The 24954-nt window shown below is 37.4% G+C and overlaps 1 protein-coding gene across 25 annotated transcripts in view; it reads left to right on the forward strand.

Moving 5' to 3' along the window:
• Positions 1-393: 393 nt before the first annotated feature.
• The window catches only part of ABI2 (abl interactor 2), a 39878-nt gene continuing 15317 nt past the window's right edge, over positions 394-24954 (forward strand). For 2 of the 25 annotated variants that reach the window (XM_042040796.1, XM_042040799.1), the window contains exons 1-7: positions 394-600; positions 8596-8772; positions 12487-12504; positions 19454-19551; positions 20287-20433; positions 21547-21668; positions 22578-22760. In XM_042040796.1, the coding sequence (XP_041896730.1) occupies positions 538-600; positions 8596-8772; positions 12487-12504; positions 19454-19551; positions 20287-20433; positions 21547-21668; positions 22578-22760 (808 nt within the window). In that variant the 5' untranslated portion in view covers positions 394-537. Of the gene's footprint in view, positions 601-1623; positions 1709-8595; positions 8773-12486; positions 12505-19453; positions 19552-20286; positions 20434-21543; positions 21669-22577; positions 22761-24954 lie in introns of those variants that run through there. The other 23 variants (XM_042040801.1, XM_042040807.1, XM_042040802.1 and 20 more) reach the window with 20 other exon arrangements.

Raw genomic sequence — 24954 nt, forward strand, 5'->3', positions numbered from 1 at the left:
ATTGGGAGAGATGAGGAATATGGTGTTTGGCAGCTCCTTGCAGGCTGTGAGGAGTTATAAATGAAGTACCAAGTTTAGAAAAACTAAAACAGTTGTAAATCATATAAAGTCTAGGAGAAATAAGTAATAGGTGTCTCAGAGTACTTTTCAAGTTAATTGCTGAAATACTGAATAAGAAGTTGGACTTTTTTCAAGAAAAACTCTGTATATTTCAAGAAAGGAGCTTAGTTCTTTTTAGAAAGTATAGAAACTCTTAAATACAAAGGTAGTATCTTTTGTGGAAAGAATGGAAAGGAGGAAAAATAGTTACTTTTATTTAGAATTAGTTTGACTTGTATAATTCTTTGTCTATAAAGACAGGCAAAAAGTTCATTCCATGAATCTTTTCGTGAAGGACTTTGTTCTAATAAACCGTTCCTTTCTGTTTCTCAGTCAGCAGATAAGCAGCGAGCCCTGGAAGAAACCAAAGCCTACACAACCCAGTCATTAGCAAGCGTAGCCTATCTGATCAACACTTTGGCCAACAATGTTCTCCAAATGCTGGATATCCAGGCATCCCAGCTTCGACGCATGGAATCTTCAATCAACCATATTTCACAAGTGAGACTTTTTCTTTTGCCTTTGCTATTACATAGGAAGTAAAACTCTTTTTTAAGTGACATCTTGTGAACAAGAAGAATTTAAAACAAAAGGATGCTTTTCATGGACACATTTCTTCTCATATTATTTCTGTGATCGGGTCTCATCAGGTGGTTCTATACCAGTGTTAGTATGAGGGTTTTACGTACCAAAGCAGATTAAATGCATTCTCAGCCAGCTTATTGTTTGGAGAGGGGGTCATTCTGCATAAGTGGAAAGCACAAAAAAATTGCTAATGGTAAAATGAGAATATTATGTTAAGAAATACAAAATGGATGGTGGAAAACAGTACTTGTCATCTTTTTACTTTTTCTGTTGCTGTAATACTGGCGTCTAATGACAACAGCATAGATGACAAAAATAGTTTGCTTCTGGCTTTTCTTAATAAAATGTACTTTGCAGTGACAGGAACAAAAGCCAAAATTAATATTTCAATTTGTGTATGGCTGCAGAACTCCTGCCACTATTTGCAGTTTTTCTGAGCAGTGATAAACTAAGCTACTATAATTAGGAACCCAGGTTCAATCACCACAGTGATGAGAGAATTCTGACTGCCAGAACAGGCTCAGAATGAATGATAGATAAAGTGTAGATTTAACAGCCACTGATGGATTAAAAGAGAAATTAGGAACAATGATACAGCAGTTTCTGTTTTTCTGTGTCTGTTTAATGAATATTTTGTGTCTTAGTTGACGAATACATTCTGGCTACTAGGGTTTCTTGATCTCCCTGTGATAATATAAATGAAAATAAAGAATGTTGTGGTATTTAGAAAAACATTTGAAAGTAGGGACTGTGTAAGGTAGGAAATAAGTAGATGGATTTGATCTATTAACTTGCTGATGCTGAAAGGGTTATTAAGCTAGTAGAGGTTTGAACCAGCAAAAGTGAATAATTTTATGCTGGCTTAGTGGGCTGAATTGGCTCTGATTGGGTCAGACGAATTTCAGGGCATGTACAAAGAAAGGGCTGGGGAGGATTTCCTCTTTTGATAGTGCTGCGCTATTAGATTGCCTCAGTTGTCTCATGGATCTGCATCAGAAATAAGCTGGAAGTTTGATTTCTTCTGGTAAATACTCCTTGTTAATCATTACATGGACAAGTTGATTAATTTTTTCCCCCCAGAAAATGTTGTGAATTACTCTGTTTATGTCTGTGTGCTGTATCTATATGCTCTGTGTGTGTGTATATGCCTGTGTGTGTATGTGCTTCTTCACAGGCTAGTGCCAGCTCACACGTTTCAGCTGTTTGAGAGCCTGGTGCAAAAGACAGTATATTTTGCATTTCATGAATATGGAAAATTCGTTTTGTCACACACCTTCTGTAAAGTAGCTTTTGTGGAAAGGGACATAGCATTTAAAATTTTTTTCTTCCTGAGGTGGTGACATTTGTGCAGATTGAGGGCTAAGTTAGATTGTCTTTGACCTTTATACAATACAGCTAGTTATTTAAAATAGAGCACTAAATTAGCAGTACCCCAACACCTAATGAAGATGTATCTGCAAAATTTCATAGGTTGAGCTTGAACAGCCACAAAAAAGCTGTGATGGTCTTTTTTTTAAAATATTGCTGTAAAACTGAAAATCTGGTTTGTTTTGGGGTATATTTTTATGTGGTTTTGTTTGGGTTTTTTGAGCCTGCATCATCCATATGTAGGGTGCTCCCCAAATCTTCATGGAAGAAGTTATATCAGAGGAGCAGACAGTAAATGAATTTTGGGTATTACATACATGAAGTGTTGATCCAAGGAACTTTATTAAGTTCAATTAACGTGTTCGGAAATGGCTTCCTCCCATAATACCAGTGTTGTAGATTATTGTGTTATCTGTCTTAATTTCCATGGCTATTTTTTTAAAAAAAATTAATTTACACAGTTTCTCTGTAAATAATTAATTTATTTTCAAGAAATTTGGTTATACTTCTCCTGAAATTAGCCTTCCTTGGTCTTTATGTTGGGTGTAAAGTTTAGTGAACTTTTTCTAATAGTACTGAAAATGCTTTGTGGTGTAATACCTCACTGCCAAATTAGGATTTCAGTCAGCCTGGCTTGAAATGAAGTTGGTAACATTGAACAGAAAAGAGGTTGGTAATTACCATCTGACCACAGATGGTAAATTAATTTTTGCATTAATGCTTTGGTCAGTAGGTCTTGGTGTTTAAGTTTAGAAGACTATATGCAAATTGTGGTCTCTGGATGTAATCCCGCTTTTAATTCTGATTTGGGATTCCACATATTCTTCAAAGAAGAGAGCAGAATCATTTGGTGCTTGGTATGAAAACTTTTCCCAAAGTGCTTGTTTTGTACAAGCGGCTCAGATTGGGAGAGGTGTGATTAACTTTGTAAGATAAAATGCTCTGATTCTCTGTTCATTGGTAGAACGCCAATTTACATCCCTTTCTGTGTTTCCTTCTAAATGCCAACTTAATCAAAGAGCTGAAAAGGAAGCTGATAATAATTTGTGCTTTTTCAAATTATATATAGGTCGTGAATAAGGAAATTGTTACTATTGAAACTATTTTTATACAAGTGATTAAATCCTATTGGTTTAAAAATTAGAATTACTTTGGTTTGGTCTGAAAGCTGATGAATCTATTCTTACTTGCCTTCTTGAGCCTTGTCCAGGACTAGATGATAGTGTTTCATATTTGACTAAGAATTTATATCTTAAATACAGATCATATGTACAAATATTTATACTTGTTAAAAAAATTATCTTGCAGCCTTCAAGTTAGCAGCCACTGTGAAATGTTACTAACGTCCAAATTCCTTAAATTAATCTGGCAATTTTTCAGGTTTTAATATTTGTATGATGAGAAATGTTTTTTCAGGTTTAGTTACAGAATCTCTTACTTAGCAAGGTCATTTTTGAAACTGCTGCTAATTATATAAACAAGCACTCGTCACAAAAATGAGTGGTAGTGATGAATTTTCTCCAGTGGCACTGTGTTGTGGGGAGGTCTGCTACATCCTGCCCTTACGGAATTGACTTCCATGATCTTGGCTGTGAGAACAGGCGTTGTTGAATAGCCTGCAGGCTTGGATTCTCTGCAGGCAGCAGATGCTGCTTAGCTGGGCTGTAGCAAAGTGTGTGAGCTGCTTGGGCTCTGCTGGGAAGTTCACTTGGACTTTCCACTGAAAAGTCAGTAAAGGTTTGTGACTTTTTCTGGTTGTCTTATTCTTGCAAGGTACAAGAATAGCAAAACACTTTAAAAAATGGTACTGCAAGGTTAATGTTGCACAGTGCATTTTACCTGTTTATGGAACAAGTAGCTTTTCAGCATTTTCATAGCATTATGATCTCATTTTTAGTGTATAAATTGAGACAATGTCACATTTCTAACGTGTCAAAATTATGCAGTTACTAATTTTAAAGTAATACTCCAGTTTTCAAGGTAATTTGCAATTAGTTTGAGTTGCATCAAATTAATAAGATTAATAAAAAATAAAAGTCCAGCAATACTATATCTGAGCAACATTTTCTTCTAAGATTTTTGAAACTGAATTTTAAAAGCCCAGACTAACAGACCAACAGTTAATTGATAAATTTAAATTAGAATGTTTTGAGAAGAGGAAGAAATGAAGGCTTCTGGAGACTCTTATCCCAGAAATTTGACTACAGTTCAGACTTTCAACATGCTGTTGTGGTTTAACCCCAGCTGGCAACTAAGCACCACATGGCTGCTCACTCACCCCCCCCCCACCAGGCTATGGGTAGAAAATCAGAAGGGTAAAAGTGAGAACACTTGTGGGTTGAGATAAGTACAGTTTAATAATGATAGTGATGGTAATAATATAAAAATTACTGAGAATGAAAACAATGAAGAGGGAAATAAAACCCAAGAAGAAATGATGGAAATGCAGACAATTGCTCAGCAGCAGCTGAGCGGTGCCCAGGCAGGCCCCAGGCAGCAGCCCCCACCCAGGCTCCCCCAGGCGGGTGTTGCTGACCATGGGGCCGTAGGGAGCATTGTCCCTTGGGTCAGCGGGGCCAGCTGTCCCGGCTGTGTCCCTTCCCAACTTCTTGTGCACCCCAGGCTACCCAGTGGTGGGTGGGATGGGGAGCAGAAAAGGCCTTGACTCTGTGCAATCGCTGCTCAGCAGTAACTAAAACATCCTGGAGTTATCAGCTCTGTTTACAGCACAAATCCAAAATATCGCCCCATACTGTGAAGAAAATTAACTGTCCCAGCCAAAACTAACTTAAGTTAGTTAAATGCTAACTTAATACTTTGAGAAATTTTATTTACTGGTAGAAGAGAATATTTCTCAAAACTCATGAGTTCAGTGACTTTTAAGTGAAGTTGTAAGTAGTTTTAACTTTCCCAGAAATTTTCATGTGTTTTTGTTTTAATATTTGCAGAACTTGAGACTGGTTTTGTTAAATTCAGTATGAAAACCTGATGTTTCAAAATGGCCAGAAAATTCCTAATAGAAAAAAATGCAATGGATCATACTTACTTTTCCACTTAAGCTGTCCCTTGGCTATTGCTGGGATCTTGGAAAGCATATGGAAAGAGGACAGTAATGAGCCTAACTTCTAACAAACTGTCATTTAAAAGCTTTTGGCAAAGCTAATGGACCTATGTGAAAAAAATTTTTAAAAGCATAATAATGCTGTCAAGAGTCCAAAATTTCTTGTTAGAAAACAGGGTTTGAAGTTACAGAAGGGCACAGTGTATCCCATCTGCTTTTCCTAACAGACTTTTCAAGCCAGGTATTTTGTTAGTCCAGCTCTAACCCCAAAATCTTCTCATTAGAACTTTAGTCTAAACTGCTTAATAAACATTTCGGTAGCATTCTCCTGCCTTGATAAGGCATTTATGTTAGTACTGGAGGTAATAATTATCTGTATGTTGAGGATAAATGTTTTCATTTTCTTCAGTAGCAGGTTAATCTTTGTTAGTTCCTCTACTAATGGAATACTACAGTGTTCCTTTCTGCTGTTCTGTAGGTGTATTAGGATCTCACAACTTCCCTAGTCTACTAAACAAGAAAATGAAATGCTTGGAAAACTGCCAGCAAAATGCTTTTCAATACCTTTTTAGGTGTATGGACCAGAATTAGGTGCAGTTTTTATGCTCTTAGTCATTCCATAGCTATGCAAGTTAAAAGAGATGTTCTGAATCATAATGCAAGAGAAATCCCACCAGATGAGCTTCAGGTTTTAATTAGGTTTTATGCACTTCATTGTTTGTTACTGTGGTCATACCTCATGATCACCGTAGTCCTTAAGGAAACTGGTTGTACTCATGGCTCCTATCGAAAACCCACTCTTTTCATTCACGGAAACAGCTTTGCACGGTGCCAGGATACCATTGCTACAGAAACATGAGCATTAAATATCTGTACTTGCATTGTATTAGCAGATAATTGCATAAGAACGTACCGAAGGAACATATTCAAAGTTGCAGAGTTCTAGCACTTGAAATAGAAAGTGAGAAATCATCTTGGCAACCCTGCATTAATAACTTTCTTTTTGATTTGTGGATTGAAATTAAGGCTCTGAGTGCAGTATCCAAGGCATGAAACTGGTTTTGAATGACGAGATTCAGACCCATAAGATTCTGACATTCCAGTATAGCTGAAGTGCAGCTGCTGTTGCAGCTGAAGTTTTCAACATTCTAGCAAATGGAATTGGGGTCCTGTGAGACAAAGAACATACTAGAGTCAGAGTCGTGTCTCTGCAGTTCTCCAGTGACATGTCTAGACCACAGATAAAATCTGCAGTGGTATCGAATTCATCAGTGGTATCAGACATGAGACTGTCCTCCCAAGCTGTTGCCATCACGTGTCTTCAGCTTCTTAAGACAGCATGCATCCTCTGAGTCCTCAGCAGGTGAGGTGAGGAGTCTGTAGGCCATCTTCTCCAGAACGTGTCCTCCTACTCCCTATGATGCAGAAGCAAAAGGTCTGGCACAGAGAAGGGACAAAAGCCTGAGATGGAAGATAAAATCCTGTATCTTACCCTGATACAGAATGGTGTACTTTAGGTACTCTGGCCTGGAAAATGTTGGTGTGCTCTGTTTGCACTTGTGCTTGTACCATAAATATAGTACTGTAAGAGCTGTGAAGATCTGATGTGCTCTGCTCTGTTGTATTGGGGGTTGGTGTATAGTCCTGGTCATCTCAGGGAGCTTCAGAAAGGACTTTGGCAAATTGATTGGAAGGTGGTTTAGTTGTTAAGTAGTTGCAGAAATATATGTGTTTTTGTTACACTTGTGTGAAGTGTGAATTTCTGCAGAGTTTACCTGTCGGCCAAATCTGGGTGGGTTTTTGTGGGGGTGTCCCAGATAGTTTAACTACCTCTATTAAATTTCAAATCATTGCTCAACAAACTGGACCTTTTCAAAGGGAGGTTTGCCAATACATTTTGACCTTGAAAAATCTATTTTTCTGTAGCTTTATTTTAAGAAATAGCTATGCACCTTTAGTGGAAACCTTACAGTTCTAGGCAGGTGGAACCACAGGTGGCAGAAAAGTACATGGCAAAGCTGAAGTCAGCACTTAATTTTAGCGAAGTTGCAAAGTCTTGAAAATATGTTGCTGGAAAATACCAGGCAATCTTGGGAATAGTATTGTAAGCTCACATATAACGCCCCAGGTATCGGTGGAAATCCTGCTCTGGAAATAATGCAAACAGACAACTTCTTGGAAGTAGTTTGGGGATTGGTTGGGGTTTCTAAAAAATTTTTTTTTTGCCATTTTAAAGGTTGTGATGATTGTTCAAGACAGCACAGGTTCCATTAACTTGTTTTGCTATCAGTAGCACAAACAGAAGGGTAAAACAGTGTAACCAACCCCACTGCCTCAGTGCCTGCCCACAGAAAAATAAAATGGACAAAAATGTTTGTTATGAAAATGAGTTCTCATTTGTACCTGTTCCCCAGTTACTACAAAGAATTCAAAGGTTCGAAACTGTGAAAAGTGTTTCTGGTGTCATTCATGATCACTGGAGTGGTAACGAGCAATCTGTGAGTGTTTAGAAATCTGGCTGTTTTCTTACTTTTGTTTTTTATCCTGTAGCTAAAACTGTTTGTTCACAGTTTAGCGAATTTCCTTTAAGGAAAGCTGTTTTGTGAGCAATCAATTATTTTTGTTTTAAATAAGGCAAGGAACTCCATGCCCCATGATTTAAGAGATGATATTTTCCTGGAAGAGATAAGTAGACTTTTTGGTAGCATTTTCTTACTCTTGTTACCTAACAAGATTCATGTACATGTTTTTAGGCAGTGAATTTTCAGCAGGACTTTGTCTTATACCAAGGATTTTTCTGTGGTACTGATTTTAACGTATAAAGGGAGGGATTTCCAGTGTTGGCCCTAGGCATCCAAAGGGGAGGCAGTGGGCTTAACCTCTGGCTTTATTGTGGATAAATTAGTATGGAACACCTTCTAAAATCTAATAATTGCTTTGTGATGAGTGAGTTGTAATGACCAAAATACTTTCCTGATTTGTCTGAGTGAAATTTTATTCTATCATATGATTACCAGTCCTAGTTTAGCAAACGTTTACAGTGTAAGAAAACCTGCTTATGTTTTGCTTATCAGATCTTAAGGTTTGGGAGGGCATCCTTACGCTTCATCTAGTTGGAGCCTATGTCAAAGACAAGCTTAGAGAGCAGTTGTAAAATAAAAAAGGATAAGTGAAGGAATCTAATAAAACAGTGTGTGTAAACTGCTGTGAAGTACTAAGAATGGAAAGGAGAAGGAAATTTGTGAAACTGAAAGAATGAGGGTAACAGAAAACCCAAAGAACTCCCAGCTATTAGCGTGGCTTTAGAGGTGGCAAATTCAGCAGTAAATTGAAGAAAGATGATGTAATCAAGTATATGTAGTGATGTGTTTAGTACAGTGTAGAGATCTTCAAAACATTAGAACTGATTTAATTTCTTTTTAAATACTGACTCTGTATTCCAATGCATACCACTGTTAGTAAATACACTGCGTCTTTTGTAGACGGTGGACATTCACAAAGAGAAAGTTGCTAGAAGAGAAATTGGTATCTTGACTACAAACAAAAACACCTCAAGAACTCACAAAATCATTGCACCAGCTAACTTGGAGCGACCAGTTCGCTACATCAGGAAACCTATTGATTATACAATTCTAGATGATATTGGACATGGAGTGAAGGTAGGTGATACTGTTAAAACAGCCAAACTGCAAATTCATTGTCTTTGTATATTTTCAAAATAACCTGATTCTTTTCATGGTTATATACCAGTTTCTCCTTGCCTGGACAATGTGTCTATAAACATGAGAGGAGTCCTGTCTTATTTCCAGTTGTCCCTTCCCTTTCTCTTGCCCCAGTGTTTCTAAATGTTGCAAACTCACTGAATCTTATTTCTGATTGGGACTGCGAGTCTCACCTTTTAAAATGCTTCTGAATATAACTTGTGTGATGCTGCTATTATTGTTTGGATCAGTTGCCAGGGATATACATGGGGACTGAAGGGCTAATGACCATCACTTTTTTGCCTGAATTAGCACCACAAAGTGTGATCCAGCTGTAATTGCCACTGGTTTACTTTGAAGCTCACGCCAAGGAAGGGTTTGCATGAGAAGTATTATGGGCTCCCTTTTCTTCCTTCTGCCAGGGTCAGTTACACACAAACTCAGTGATGTGCTTTGTTAAAGTGAGCTCTCTACAACTTTTGTGCCATATGAGGTTTCAGGATGGGAATATTACTGCCAACTTTAAAGCCAGCTGGTTTTTCCTTTTAAGTTTAGGAAAAAAGAAGGAATTTTCAGAGCAGAGATCCGACTGGGACACAACTTACGGCTGTTAGGTCAATGTATACAGCAGCAGTAGTATGTGTTAGATACGCATTTTTAAAAGCACGTCCTGACTGTAGGCACAGTCTTAGCAGGTGTGAGCTCATTGTTAACTTGTGCTGCCAGGAAAACAAGTACGGAAATGAGAACACTGACAGTATTAAAATTCCAGGAAATGGAAGGTAAACAACACAAAGTTTTTGTCATTTTTACAAGACAAACTAACAAATCTATAAAGCTGTTGAGTAGCAGTAAGGTAAGAATGCTTCTTCCAGTCAAAGTACACCAGAATTTCTTTTGCTTGTCTTCTAACTGGGTTAGGTTATCTCTGTTGTCCTATTTGATTTGTCTGCTTGGACGGCCATTTAAATGGCAGTAGGTTGTTTAACCTAACTTTTAAAATTCAAATTCTGAACAGTTTAATTACCTTTCCCAAGCAGTTTTACTTAAGGTCTTTTCAACATCCTGTTTGTTAACAGAAAGTCTCCTTCCCCCCATTTCTTACCCAAAGAATCAACCTCTGAACAGATTTTAAAAAGGCCTAGCAAAAAAGCATACCCAACTTTAATAACTACAGTTTTGACCAGGAAATTATTACCAGTCTTGTGTTAAAATCTGCTGCCAATTTTGAATTTATGCAGGTCAGCAGATGTCCTTCTGGATGTGGATGGAGCATATTAACCTGTAGGATTGCTGTTCCTAATATTTTAATAATCACTTTTTGGTTTAGGGAGATAATTTTAGAACTCATTAAACAATAGTTTTTAATTGCTCTGCAGCTTAGTCTTATTTAGCACTGGCTCTAAATCATTATAATTGGTATCCCACTTACCTCAATGTAGCAGAGTCATACTAAGATGCAATGAATTACATTCTTTTGAAAGAACATAGTTCATCGAATGGATGATGACTCGAGTGTGTGTTTACATCCATTTGTTATGCTTGTGATAGACTTAAATTTTATTTACAATGCACTAGGTTTATCTAGAAAATGAAGAAGTATTGTGCACTTGTGAAACAACAATCAGAGAACTTGAGGTCATGCTATCCTGAAGATTGTAAATGTGTTCCAGTCAGGTTAATGGTGTGCTTAGGACAGAAGAAAGAGCAGCTCTCTTGTTGATGGGGAAAAAGTGGCCAGTGGTGCTTATGAACCTGTTGTTTTTGTTCTGCATGAGTTATTACAGATTAGTTTATTAGATCTCTGGCTGTAGAACAGAGAGAAAAAAATAAAAATATGTGGAAGCTTTAAATTAGCCTATATATAGCTCTTTATTGTTTGAGCTGGGATACTTTTCCCTTCAAGTGAGCATTTGGAAGGAGTTGTTGCATAAACAGCATTAAAATTCCGGTTAGCATCAGGGTTCCTCAGTTTGTGTTTGTTGTCCTTTTTCTGCTCAAGGGCTTCTGCTCCAGTACTTGGACCCAGAATTATGTATTTTCAGGACAGGCAGAATGCTTGATGCAGCAGACATTCATTGTAACCCCTGAGAAAGATGGCAATCTGGACAGAATAATACAGGAATAAAAGGGAGGATCCTTGGCCAAGAAATTCAGTATGCCATGCTGAGAGTAGTAGTATAGACCCTTGAGCATCTTACTCCTTCCATTCAGAAATTTGAAGCATCATGGAGACGATGTTCAGGAAGGGTTGCTCTATACTATGGTTTCTTAATAGATGTGAGAGAATTCAAGTGCCTCTCTATCATCCCAGCAGTCCCTTCTCATCTTCCCTCCCTGAAGCTACAATGCTGCAAAAATCTAAAGAACCTTTTGTGTGACAGAGACTTGCTTTCAATTTTTTTCAAATGTTTCCCAAGTTACAAAGTCTTCCAACCTATTACCTATTGTTCCCACCAAAGAGTTCTTTAATCAAGGCAATGGGAAAAAAAAACAAGTGGTCCCTTCAGAGAGGTGTGTATTAAGGCATTGTAGTTACCAGGCAGTCCTGCTGAGGTCTCTGCTGATGGATCTTCCAGTGTAACTGACCAGTCTGGCCAGTACAGGGGGACTTGGTTTTCCAGTGTCGCTGCATGAGGCAGAGGCCATATTGGTTAATCGATCCACAGAACTTTAAACTCAAAGACAGGAGATTTTCTAGTAAGTCAGATTATGCTTGTTTTTAATAGAGCAGGGTCTCTCCTAAATGGATGAAACAAATCAGTCACTCTGGATGCTCTACTATTTATCAGAATATTTAAATAAATATTTATTTGAATATTTAAATATTTACATGAATATTTAACATCCAGTGTTGCAGAAAGCGTAGTAAATTTAACGTTATGTTTAGATAAATTGAACTGAAAACAGATCATTCAAATGGAAAGACAAGTAATTTTAAAAGAAATTATTATGGAGAAAGATGATGTATGATATTGTTCCAGTAAGATGCAGGACTTAGTGTCAAAAAGCTAGCACCTAGGCTTTAAAGTAAGATTTTGCTGTTGGTTAATGTCTTAATTTATACTTCAGAAAATGTGGATCTGTGGTGCAGTATCCACAGAGTGTGCTGTACGTCTTACAAGATGTAATGATTTGCTCTTGATCTTTGTTAAAGAGGTATCTCATGGCATCAAGTTAACCAACAGCATTCTCTAGAAAAGAACGTTTATTAGCTTAATATGTTAGAAGCTTCCATTTCAGCTACTTGTAAACATGCTAATGCATGTAAACAATGAGCTCAGGCTCATTGATAAGGATAGTCTTTGACAGCTCAAATAAATTAATCTCTGAAGTTAATCCATCTAGGTCTCATGATACATTTTGAAAGAAGCTGCCTTTTTGTTAGCACTGTAAAAACTTGAGTAAACAGTGTACAAACATTTGAATGTTGAAGTAATAATTTAAAGGCTTTGTGGTCAATGTATATTAAAAGTTTCAGCTTGAAGATCTTTTGTTCATGACATTCTGCTTTAACCACTCTTTCTATGATCTACTGATACATTATTTTGTTAATGCCGAATGCTTAACTTTTTTCTTTCTTTTTCCTTTCTCTTCATATCCTGAAGTTCCAACTAACCTTTCAATGCTTTTTTTCCTTACCTCTTTTATTTGCTCCATTTATGCATTAAGTGGTTGCTTAGATTTAAGGTAAGAAACCCCAGGGCTGGATTTCCATTCTTCTTCTGAGATTATTACACACGGGGAGATGATTGACATCAATGCTACTATTGTTTAAAACAACACCCGCTCTCCCTTCTGTGTTGCAGAACTTCTGTTGAGTACTTCATTGTGGATAAGCATTTTGTGATATAAATTGATGTGTATATGAAAGGAAGCTAACACAGTTAATTTTAAAAGCTTTGTGGTAAAATACTAGCTGCCCTCAGCATATCTAACAGATCATTTATGAGGGAGGGATGTTGTGCTAGCCTTGTGTAGACAAAAATATACACGGACTAGATAGCAGCTGAATATGAGCCTCCCCCTGTGTAATATTCTTTTTATCCTATATACGGTGTAAGTTACAGTTTGATTTGGATTAATGTTTCAGTGTGAGATTGCTCAGATAATGGGCTCCAAAGGTGTGTAACAAATTCAAATCTGTATATTATTTTTTAAAGTTGCAGTATTCTTAATTTTTTCAGGAACTGATAGCACTGCTTAAATACTCAGAGGCACTCATCTATGGAAACTTCCAGAAATTTGATAATTGTGTAAAATACTTAATAACTGTTAAACAACAAGATAAGTGATTTATTTAGTTGAATATTAAATGAATAGTGCAACAAGAACTCAGGCTGAAATATGCCAAATTCTTTAAATGTTAGCAGTCTTAGTGGCTGCAGAAGCAGCAATAAAAAGCATCAAATCAACTAGACAAGCAGTTAAATTAAGTTACATGGTATTATGGTGGAGTTCATAGTACATTAATTAATAGATAGGTTATAGCCTTTATTGAGTATTATGATATCCTCTTCCTCCTGAAGTGCAGCTGGTTTGGGGAAAGAGGGAATGGAAGTTTTTTAGTAGCAGGTGCCACAGTTTTAATGAGGGAATTGTATTTTAGAACATAGAATGCTAATATGTAGAATGAGTATATTGATTAAAGGAAGTTCCAAGTTGTCATGGAATATTTTAAAGTATTTTCTATGACTGGAAAAAGCTAAAAGAAATCCTGCAAATTCCTGAGATGGCTTGTAAAACCAAGTATTTCTGTAGATACCTCCTTGATGTCCCTATGAAATTGGACAGGTGGTACTTTTAGTCAGGTATTTAAGTGTCTGTAGCATATCTGATATAATAATGGAAAATTTTTAATTTATGAGGGAATTCTCACGTCATTTGAAATTTATTTTTGCAAAGGTGGTGAGGTGTACAGTATTTCAACTCACTTAGTGTTTACATGCTTATAATTTGAGAATGGCAAAATATGTTTCCTCCCTGTTTTTTTACTGTCTGTTTACAGAAAATGGATACTTTTGGTGCTGAATATGTCTTATTCTGGACACACTTAATACTGGATGATGGTTTTCTCAGTGTTCTTAAAAAACGAATTTGCAAACTCAATTTTCTTTGTTGTTCTCTGTAGTTGCAGTTTATAAACAAGTCATGACTATCCTAAGAAAAGTTTTGAAATTGTATAATTGTAGATTATATATGAACTGACATATCTGTGCATTATCTGCAGTGGCAATAAGAGTCTCTTCAGCTTTTCAGAGAAAATATTTTTTCTGTTTATAGGTTTGGAATGAAAATAACATTTTTTGTTATAACACCATTTCTTTATTTGCTAGAGTGAACCCAATTAGAAATTTGATCTGAGGAATCAAACATGTCAGTCAACTTCTCATTGCCAAAACATGGGAGTTTAAGAGAGAAAACAAAAAGGCAAAAAGCAGCGCAGCATCTCTCAGTAGACCTGAGTTATTCTTTCTCTCACTACAGTCACTGTGCATCAGGCTGAAAGAAGACTAAAAAGCAGTTAGTAGCCCCAGTACTGTGTGAATGGTTATTTTACTTCACGTAGAAGTGATTGGATATGAAGTGTTTAGCCTGCATTTCTTTTTCATGATTGCAAAAAAACCTTAGCATTACCTAGCAGCTATAATATTAAACTGACTGACTGTAGCACTGGATTTGTGTCTGAGAAATTGTAAACAGATTTTGAAGAAAATTCCAGTTACAAGTCAGAGGAAAATCAGTTGAAAATTACATTGTTTAAGCCTTTTTGTATTCACCAGACTTGGTTCTTCAATTACTCTACATAGGTGGATGTGGTAAAAACAAGTAAGCTTATTTACTGAAGCTTCTACTTGTGGTCATTAGCCAAAACAGGGCTGAAATTTATACATTTCACTACTGTGTAAACTGGTTAAGGAACTGACAAGCAAATGGTTTGATTAGACACGCACAGTAAGTATTTGAGTGACTGAGTACAGCCTGAAAAGGAATTGACTTTGAGATAGCAAATGATGGGCCAAAAATCTATTCATCGTCTCTCTAGTGTTAACAAGATGAAGCAAGGTATGGGAAGGTAGTTTTCATTCATCCTTGTGGGTTTTTTTCCTGTAATTTGGTATAAAATTGCTCAAGAAGGTCAAGGAACTGCCTGAAGTTTCTGAATCTAATCCGTGAAACATCACTGGTGGGACACTTTTTCTTACTAGGTTTTGGACAAAAAAAATTATTCTTTTGACATCCTGAAAGTTCTAGAAAATACAGTATAAATGTAAAGCACCACTTAAAAAATTCTGGCTGCATCCAGCTTTAGAAAGTAGCTCCTCCTGAGGTTTGATTGTTGAGTATCTGGTGTTCAGGATTTTTGGGGGGGAAAAAAACAACCAACCAACTGAAAATAGCCCAACCCCTCAAAAAGCCCACCTTGCTTTCTTGCAGGTAAGTGCCTCACATCTGTATAAATACAGGGCATTGGTGCAAATACTTTCTGCAGTCTCTTGACCAGCTCTCATGTCTGACCAACTACGTATTTCTGCACTTCCTGTTCAGTGTATTTTTTTTTTGCTCGTGAAAACATTCCCAAGAATTAAATTGAATGGACAGCAGGATTTATCAGTTTTAACCAGTTTTTTTGTACAAATTCCTTATACAGTGGAGTGCTAAAGAAACTCAGTATGTTAAATGCTGATAAAAATGTAACTATGAAGGAAACTTGGTTATATGTAGGACCATAAGATGGTGTTTTAATCACGGTAATCTATGAAAAACTTGTTGCCAAAACCAGAAACTGGCCAAATAAGTCTTAATTATTAAAAAAATTAGACTTAAAAGGATAGTTTTTCTGAGTGCTCTAGTGAGTGCCGTCTTGTGTCTTGAAGTCATCAGATGGTACCTTTCTAGAACTGTAGCTCAGTAATAGAAAATACTGGATGAAATACTATTGTACCATTTTGGAATAGAATGGTCCATTGGGATCCATTTCTTTACAGTTCATTTTACAGCTGTTACTGTGGGGCAGGATCCCAGAGCACTTTCCAGGATGTGTTACTTACCAAGGATCTGCTTTTTAAGTAGTTTCTGTAGTTTCTTCCTTGGCAAAACTTCCAATTCCAACTCCAGTACTGACAAAGTTACAGCTTCGGTAGAAAATATTTTTCTGTAGTGCATGTTCTTGCTAATTCATCTATAAAAAACTTCTGCAAGGTATCCAGTAAAAAAAAAAGTAACCAAGATCTTGCTAGAATTATGTGGTGTTCCACAACTTCTGTTGGTAATATTTTTTACTTTTTTTTCTTCTGTGAAAGAGGAAAAAAAAATTATTTGAAAAATCCCTGCATGCATTCTGAACAGACCCTGTGCCCTACTTGTCTGGTCATGGGGTTGTCTTCCTGCTTTTACATCAGTCAGCTGTGGTTTTTTCCTGAGCTTTATGCCCAAATCATTACTGCCTCTGTTATTTTTTTTCCTGTTCTAAACACAGTGGTTGGCTGGTTAACTGTGCAGTTGTGAGCAAAGGCAGAGACAGATACTCCTTTGTTTTTCTGGTTGCAGGCTCTCTTTTGCCATGCATTTTCTTAAAATGATTTGCAAGATTTAAACTGGAAATCAGCCCCAGACCTGTGGGGTCCTGCAGTCAAACAAACCATCATCAGACAGATGCATTCCTCTGCTTTCACCCTCTCATGAAATCAGCTGCATCTGGGTAGTTCCAGCTGTGCAGAACCAGAGGAAATGACGTCTGAAACGATGGAACTTCTGGCAAATACCAGCTTACTTCAGAAAAAGGATTTTTTTAACTTGACAGCAAATGCAAATGTGACCTCAAGTTCTGGTGGTTGCTTCAGATTTTAGGTGTTTGGAAGAGGGATGTGAGGATTTGTGTATGGAAACTGTATTTACAACCATATGTGCAAAACAGAAAAGGCAATAGAGTAAAGTTTGGAAGAGAGGGAGAAATAATGGCCTCCCTTGCCCACCCTGCCCTCCAGTAGAAATTATCATTGAAGGAGACAGCTGGATATATTATAGTGTTTGTATCTCAGCTGTAGTTGCAACTTTGTGCCATTTTAGATTTTTTTTTTTGTATCTTGCATGCTTTTATTTCCAAGGATCTGCCCGTTTTGATTAGAACTATTGAAATAATTGTATTTTTTTAATTTCTCTTGTGTGATGATTTGGCAGTAAGTCAAAGGGGAAGTTACTTGCACAGGATTGTTTAACTTAGAGTAGCTGATCCTAAAGCCATCAGTCCTGTCAGATTTGAAGACAACCCTGTAAATTTTAATTACTTGCTCTTTGAACATTTCAATTTCAATGTTGAAAAGTAATTTCCAGGACCCTGAAACTAAACCTACTGCCCGTGAATTTCCCCATCTTTCAGGTTAGTCTTTTTAAAGGATGGTTTCTTTTTGCTGAGTTCCTGGGCTAAAAAGGGATCATTTTTTGTTTGGCCACGTTCTCTAAAGCTTTCTTCCCATCCTTTGTCAAGGATGGGTTATATTGCAGTGTTAGTGAAAGTATCTAGCAGTCTCTGGAGTTCTGTGTTAGTGAGGCAAGGGTTACCTCCACTTCTGGCTGTACCCAGTGTGATGTTCCAGCATCCTCCACCTCAGCCATCCTTTCTTTTCATGTAGCCGTAGCCCTGGGGATGCCTAGAAGTTAATTTTTGTTCTTGCAGACATTGTGTGTAAAATAATAAGATTATTTGTATTAAATATATGGAATTTTATATTAACTGTAAAGTGATAGCCAGTGGTTACATCATCTCGTCAGAACCAATAGTGTAGCCAATTAAAACCCTAATTAAATGGACTATTCAGGGGCATGCAGATTGGTCTGTCATCTAAAGGCATTCAAAAGCAGAGGCTGAGTGGGCTGTTTGAAATACAGCAAGTGACAATTCAGTGAGCATTTAATTAAGGTGGATTTTGTATGTTTATGGGGGTTTTTTTGAAAACTCAAGTAGGAAGGTGGGTGAAACAGGCATGTTTAATGAAAGAGGAAATACAGGAGGTGCTGCAACTTTAAAAAAAAATTCAGATTTTGCTATTTCTTAAATGTTCCGTGTATAGAATAAAATGTATTTCATTTTACACTTTCCCTTTTCCCTTCAAGTAGTTGTAGTTCAGTGCTTACCTCATCCCTCACTTGAATTAACTTTAGATTTCTTGTTGCTTAGAGTTGGCTTAAAGGACTTTATAATGCTGTGCAAAATAATTTTGTCTTAAATTGACATTCCAGAGTACTCTTGCACAACTAAATCCAAACTCCTGTTTTTGAATCTGACAAAATACCCCTTCCAATGCTTGGGTTTTCTTTTCTTCCCTGCAGACTGAAAATGTAGATAGCACTGGGATTATTTAGAGCCAGAGAATCAAGTTTCAGTGGATTAGAATACTGAATGTATTACTCTTTGTACTGTTGTCAATATTTATCAATTCACAAATCTAAACATTGCCAAGGTTTTAAGTGAGTTGTTACAGTCAAATTTTGAAGGAGTAATTTGCCTTCAATGATGTTTGCAAATACTTTTGAGTGCCTTGATCACTGTTTCATTTTTCCTGTGGGAGGTGGGGGCAGTAGCCAAGACTTAGGTTTTGGAAAGAAGAAACACTGTGAAATAGAGCATGACAGGAAGAATAGAGAGAGGGATGTAAGCACACTTGTTCAGGTTTGCTGAATATCTCTGTGCCTAAGCAGTAGCTCAGGCGTTTGTGAATCCGAGCTGTTTTGTAAGCAGACCGTGTAATGATTCCTGTAAGGATGCGTGCATTGAGGGAGTTTTGCTTGGCTGGCAGACTGCAGAGAAGCAAAATGCACATTGGTAACAGTTGTTTACGATTCCTAGATTGATCAGTCAGGCAGGAATGCAAATGAGTTTTTGAAAGAAGTTAGAGTAAATTATTTTATGCAAATTTACTTCATTAGTATTTTAACCTGACAGAGGGGAAGTGGACAACTGCAGTTATATCACATCACTGCTAAGTATTTTTCTCCCTGTCCATTTATTTATAAACTCTTAGAGAAGAAATTGCTGCAGATTTGATGGGGGGAAAAAATAAACCTTTGTATTTTTCTCAAAATAGCTTTCTCTCTATGTTTACATGTATGTAACTAATATTTAAAGTAATTACCTTTAGAAGTTTTTTATATGCTGTGAAAACATTAAAACATTAATGGATCATATTTATATATTACTTCTCCATATCTGTATAAATCACATTAGATTGTGGCCTATTAGATAAGCCTTAGTATTTTTAAACAGTATTCAAAAATATTTTTGCAAATTTACTGTTCAGTAGTGCCATGTGAAATAACTGCCTTTATCTCAAAAGATGACCAGGAGGTTCAGCCAAGATAGGTTCAGTGTCTGTATTGTCAGAGATTTAATGTTTATGTGATAGTCTGAAGGCAAATTCACTTTTTTGTACAATTTCTAAAATCTCTATGTCACAAAGAGTCCTTTGAGCGCAACTCTTGACTTCTAGCAGAGTGGAAATTGCATATAAAACGCATGGCCTGTCAATTTTTTTTGTTTAAACCTTCCCCTACTTAGAGTTAATTGCTAAAGGCATCTCAGTGTCTCCCCCTCGACCCTGAGCTCAGTGAAGGCCGTTTTTCTCCCCGTTCTTTCATGCAGGTCAGCACCCAGAATATGAAGATGGGTGGGCTGCCTCGCACAACACCACCCACCCAGAAGCCACCAAGTCCACCGATGTCAGGAAAAGGAACTATTGGGTAAGTGCAGTTACTGAGTGGGTGAACAGAAGGGAAAAGAGGGAAGATTCTTTCTTTTTCTGTACTGGGAGGAGTGTTATGGTTTCATTTTAACTATTCACAAAGGTCAAGAGGTGTTACATCTGCATCCTCTTACACTGATCATGTCTTGTATGTTAGTGTGCTTCTGCCAGAAGACAGTGGGTTTCACCAGCCTTTCCCAACAGCAACCTTTTTCTCAATGCAGAACACTTACAGTTACAAGCTTTAGAGTAAAATGTCATTAGCTGTGGCTTTCACAGGTGGTGCTAAACGACTGAAAAATGAGTATGTGGCACTGTTCATTAATTATTTGTGCTGTATTTGATAAAAGTACTTTCCTGCTAAGTTTATGAATCTGACTTTGACCTTAGGAGAATGTGTTACAAGTGGGATGAATGCTGGTATGTGATTATGTATATACATACACACCATGGTGCTTTATTTTAATGCAAGATAATGGCTTACCTTTAAAACAAGAACGGGACGTGCAACGCAGAGTTTATTGATAGGAAGACTGAAGTACGTGAAGACCATCCTTAATTGTTTTTTCCCTCATCCTACAAAATAAGTACTGCAAAGTTATAGAAAACACTTTTTTCATTTTTTAAGCTCACATTACTGATTAGTATGTAGCTGTCTTTTAGTGAGTGAAGAATCTCTGGTTTTGTCTGCGTTATCCTGACTTGCTTGTGGCATGTGCTTGTGCCGGTGCAGGCGGCACTCCCCGTACCGCACGCTGGAGCCGGTGCGGCCCCCGGTGGTTCCCAACGATTACGTGCCCAGCCCGACGCGCACCATGGCCCCGGCCCAGCAGAGCCCGGTCAGAACGGCCTCGGTCAACCAGCGCAACCGCACCTACAGGTACCGGCCTGGCCCGTGGGCGCAGGGCCAGAAAATGCTGTGCTAAATACCAAATCCAGCAGCACCTCCCTGTACCCTGAAGCTCCCTTATTCATTGTATGGACTGGGAATGTCGTTGAAGTGATGAGAATGAGCACTAATAAAACCAGAATAGTGAATCATGCTAAGATTATTCACTTAATCCCCTATTCACTTTGGTTTTAGTGCTATCACTTGGAGTAGTTAATGAATTGCTAAGACTGTGAAGTCTTTGAAGGAGGTGGATCGTGATACTGTTTTACTAAATGATTACCACACTGGGGGAAGGCTTTGTACACAACTTGCCTTCTACATATTGAAGGACTGCATAGATGCTTATACTTGACATTTTTGAACAGTCTTTGATGTTTATTGATTGAGTAGCTGATATTGTAGCATAGTATTTTGGGGATATTGATAACTTCAAACAGAGTAAAGCTAAACTGCATTACCAAAGGCTCTGCAGAAGACTAGCTTTTTCTCTAGGTTAATAAATTTCATGATGTGATACATCTAAATACTTCCCTTGAAATCTTTACTTTTTAAAAATAAAGAGTACTTGAGGATGGCTAGACAAGTGGACTTAAAAGATGAGAAGTCTTAAGTACTACTGTTTTACAACTTCTAGACTTCAGTAGTCTCAATTGAAAGCACACAAATTGCGGTCTAAGCACTCTATACTTTTTAAAGTTATAGGAAAAAGCTCTGTATTTCCTCTGTAGGGGCTTAACAACCCTGGAATGACATGCTTTGAACAAGGTTCTGGAAGTGTTTCATTTTTGGGCAAGCTCACTAAACTTACTGAAAAACTTACTTACTTACTGAAAAACTTACTTACTTACTGAAAAACTTACTTACTTACTGAAAAACTTACTTACTTACTGAAAAACTTACTTACTGAAAAACCTCCTGTGTTGTAGTCAAAGTGGTTAGTTTCAGGAAAACCCAGCTTTGTATAGGTTTGCATCATCCCTGTTTCTTTTCTCTTGTTCCTTGTTACTTCTTTGATTTCGTAAGATGCTCTATGAGAGATTTTATGTTTCAGCATGAACAGCAGCATATTCATACCCTGGTTACTTTGGTTTCTTACAGCAGCAGTGGGAGCAGTGGAGGAAGCCACCCAAGTAGTCGGAGCAGCAGTCGAGAGAACAGTGGAAGTGGAAGTGTAGGTGTTCCCATTGCTGTTCCCACACCATCTCCTCCTAGTGTCTATCCAGGTAAATGGAAACTTGCTGTTCCTCTTTCTGCCTCAGTGTTAACCTTGAGCATTTGCAGTTTCCTAAACTCCAAGTGAAGCCCAGAGTTCATTGCTATTGATAATATGAGTTTGAATCAAGTAGTATCTTCTCTGAATGTCTGATGTGCTGTAATGTTCCTTTTATGTATTAATTTGTTTATCAGAATTTTTTGCCTGGCTGTCTGCATGTGACAAGGTAGGACATAGCACCTTTTATCAGTGGGCAAAGGGACACTTCTCCCTTGTCCTTTTAAGTAAATAGATGTTTTTTCATTGGCTGTTTATGCAGATACATAGAAGCATGTTTTTAGAAAATTAAATTCAATGAGAGGCAGGCACAGAGTAAATCTTGAGTACATCAATGCAAGCCTGAGTTGTCACAAAGAGATACTTGCTCAATGTAATGGCTCCAGACTTTCCAGAAGTAGGAAGAGTTATTAGGACTTTTTTCCTTTGCTCAACCTTTTCAGTGAAGAAGAGCCTGTAGTTGGCTTGCAGCAAAATAGCTGATGCTTCTGAAACAAAGAGCTGGAAATTTTTTGGTTTCCTCTTTGTATTTTCTAATTCATACAAAACTTAAAGATGGCCATGCTAGAGACTGGAGCATAAATAACACAGTGCGACGACATCTTTCAAAAGTAATGGCTTTCACTGAAAAGTTTGGGTTGTGTTCCCTTCAGACCTGGAAAGAAGTGGATTTGCTTGACCATCATTTACCATCTACACAGGAATGAGCCTTTCTTTAACAGCTCCATTGTTTTCTCATCTCATGCATTCTGAAATGCTATGCAGCTAATAAATAGCTAACACTGAATAGTCAGAGGCTTTCTCTAATCCTTGCTAACATATCTCCTTATTAACTCCACCTCTTCCTCCTCTCTTGACTTAGCCCCTGCTGGCTCAGCTGGCACTTCTCCCCTTCCTGCTACCTCTGCTCCTGCCCCAACTCCTCCTGCTCCTCCTGCCCCTTCCTCCGCTGCTCCAGATGCTGCTGCTGCTGCAGGAGCTCAGCCCCTTGCTGATGGCTTCACCTCTCCAACTCCCCCTGCTGTTTCTTCCACACCCTCTGCAGGTGAGTGTCTGCTCCAGCTGCTGGGCAGATGAACCCAGATGTGATCATGATCCAAGGCATTGCAAAGTTACTTTGGCAGCAGTGATTTATAATTAAAAAAAAAAATTAATTATAACTAGAAAATATCTGATAATACGCAACTATAATGCATAGTTATAGCAGAGAGTTCAAGGTGTGCTGATTTTATTAACAGCAATCATTTAATTTTATAATTTTATTATTTTTACATTTATCTAATTTACTAAATCATAATTTTTTTTATTTTTGGATACTGAGAATCTCATAAAATAATTGTATTTGGAGGGAACCAGCACTGATAGTTCTGGGTCTTTTTACTCTTTCTATTACTTACTTACTTTACTCTCTCTATTACTTACTTAATAAATGCAAATTTTAAAAAGTGCATCTAGCAAAGTATAATTTATATGACTGGTTTCTTCAATGCTGTCAAATGACGAGTCTCCCTTTAATGAACTGATGAAAAGGGCAGAGCTTTTTTGTCCAGTATTAGGTAAAATACAAGTTTTTATTATGCAGACTAGTATTAAAGCATTTTGTTTTAATATGTGGTACTTAGGGTGTATATTGCAACTTCCTTTTTTTAGTGCTACACTTTTGGTTTTCTCATGAGCTGAAGTTGCAGAGTGTAGCACTTACCAACCATAATGCTGTCCTGTATCACCTTTTGATGAGGAGATTGCATTGTAAAGATCTCCTTCAGACAGCCAAATTCACATGTAGCTACCTGCATGCATTGCTACTTTACATTACAATGGAGGCTGCTCACAGGGGTGTGAGTTGGTTTGTGTTTATTAGTGTCCCTCTCTTAGTAAGAATTGCACCAAGTTCCAGAAGCATTCTTGAAATTGCATTTAGTTTAAGGGGCTGTAGCTCATAAAGAATTAGAAGATATTTGCACTAGAATCCGTAACTGTGACCAGAATTTTCTGAAGTGTGATGAATTTTGGTCTTAGAAGATGATGCTGATGTCTAAACTACTTTCATGAAGATGAGCTGTGGCATACGGGTCTCAATCAGTTTTTCATTTTTGATGCACTGTCAGTATCCCAGTTCTTAAGCCATGTTGTTTCTGTGTTTTTAACAAGTCAAAATCAAGCAAAGATTAGTATTTTAATGGCTGTGAATTCGCACACAATTTCATAAGGGAAATTTCACGTTAGTTACTATTTTTAAGATCTTTTGTTTCCCTATTTTATTAGTGAGGTTACTTGTATGGCTTCTCTGAAATAAAGTATTTGAAGAGACTGGATGGATCACCACTTCTGAAGTCACAGCTTTTCGTCCTTAAAAACCTCTTAGCCCTGTTTCTTCTCTCTTCCCTTCTCTCCAATCACCACCAATTTCTGCAAGTACATTAGGTTACAGAGAGAGAGAGACAGACATTGGAAAGACGCGTCAGGAAAAATGGGAAAAAGCCTTTATAGAACAGATGCTTTCTTAGTTGTTCCTCATTTGTAAGAAGTAGGTTTTTTTTATATGGTACACTACGTTGTTGGTACAAAGCAGAGGGAATGAGAATCTGTAGTTCATGCACTTGCTCTTACAAGCAAGTAATAGAGCAAGCAACTTGTATTTTTATTTATTGACCTAGTATGAAGTTGTGAAAAACAAGCAAAACATAATGAAGAACAATGCAGGTTTTTTAAACTTTGTACATTCTTTTGTTCTGTTTCTCTATTCTCAACCACAGTGACCATCCCTTCTTCCCTTGTTTTCTTGCAAACTCTCAAATTTGCTTCTAGGACAAATGGTGGAGGCAGAATAGTGTGTCCCCTGTGGGAATAATAAATCCAGCTTACTGTTACATACAGTATAAAATCCTGAGAATTTTATGTGAGCACAGGAGATACCTTGCTTCATTTATTGCTTACTGGGATTCATGATCAATGTCTTGAATGCAGAAAGTAGTGAAAATACAGAGCAAGTTTTTAAGGAGTTTTTTTAATTGACAGCTCCCTGAAAGAGGGTCTTTGAGTTTGACTTCATTTATTCCATCCTTCAAGCAGTTTGTAACATTCTCTTCTCCCCAGATGATTCTCTGAATATCTTCTAAGTAGCACTAAGACAAGTAGTACTGTGTTTTTCAGTTACAGAAAGTAACAGCTTTGAATCCTGGAAATGGCCTACAGTTATTTTTTACATGTATGTTCCTTAATTGCAGAACTGTGATGTT

This window comes from Corvus kubaryi, unplaced genomic scaffold, assembly GCF_017639235.1.
Source record: "Corvus kubaryi isolate FWS band 111438036 unplaced genomic scaffold, C.kubaryi_AGA036_p1.0 37396, whole genome shotgun sequence".
NCBI lineage: Eukaryota > Metazoa > Chordata > Aves > Passeriformes > Corvidae > Corvus > Corvus kubaryi.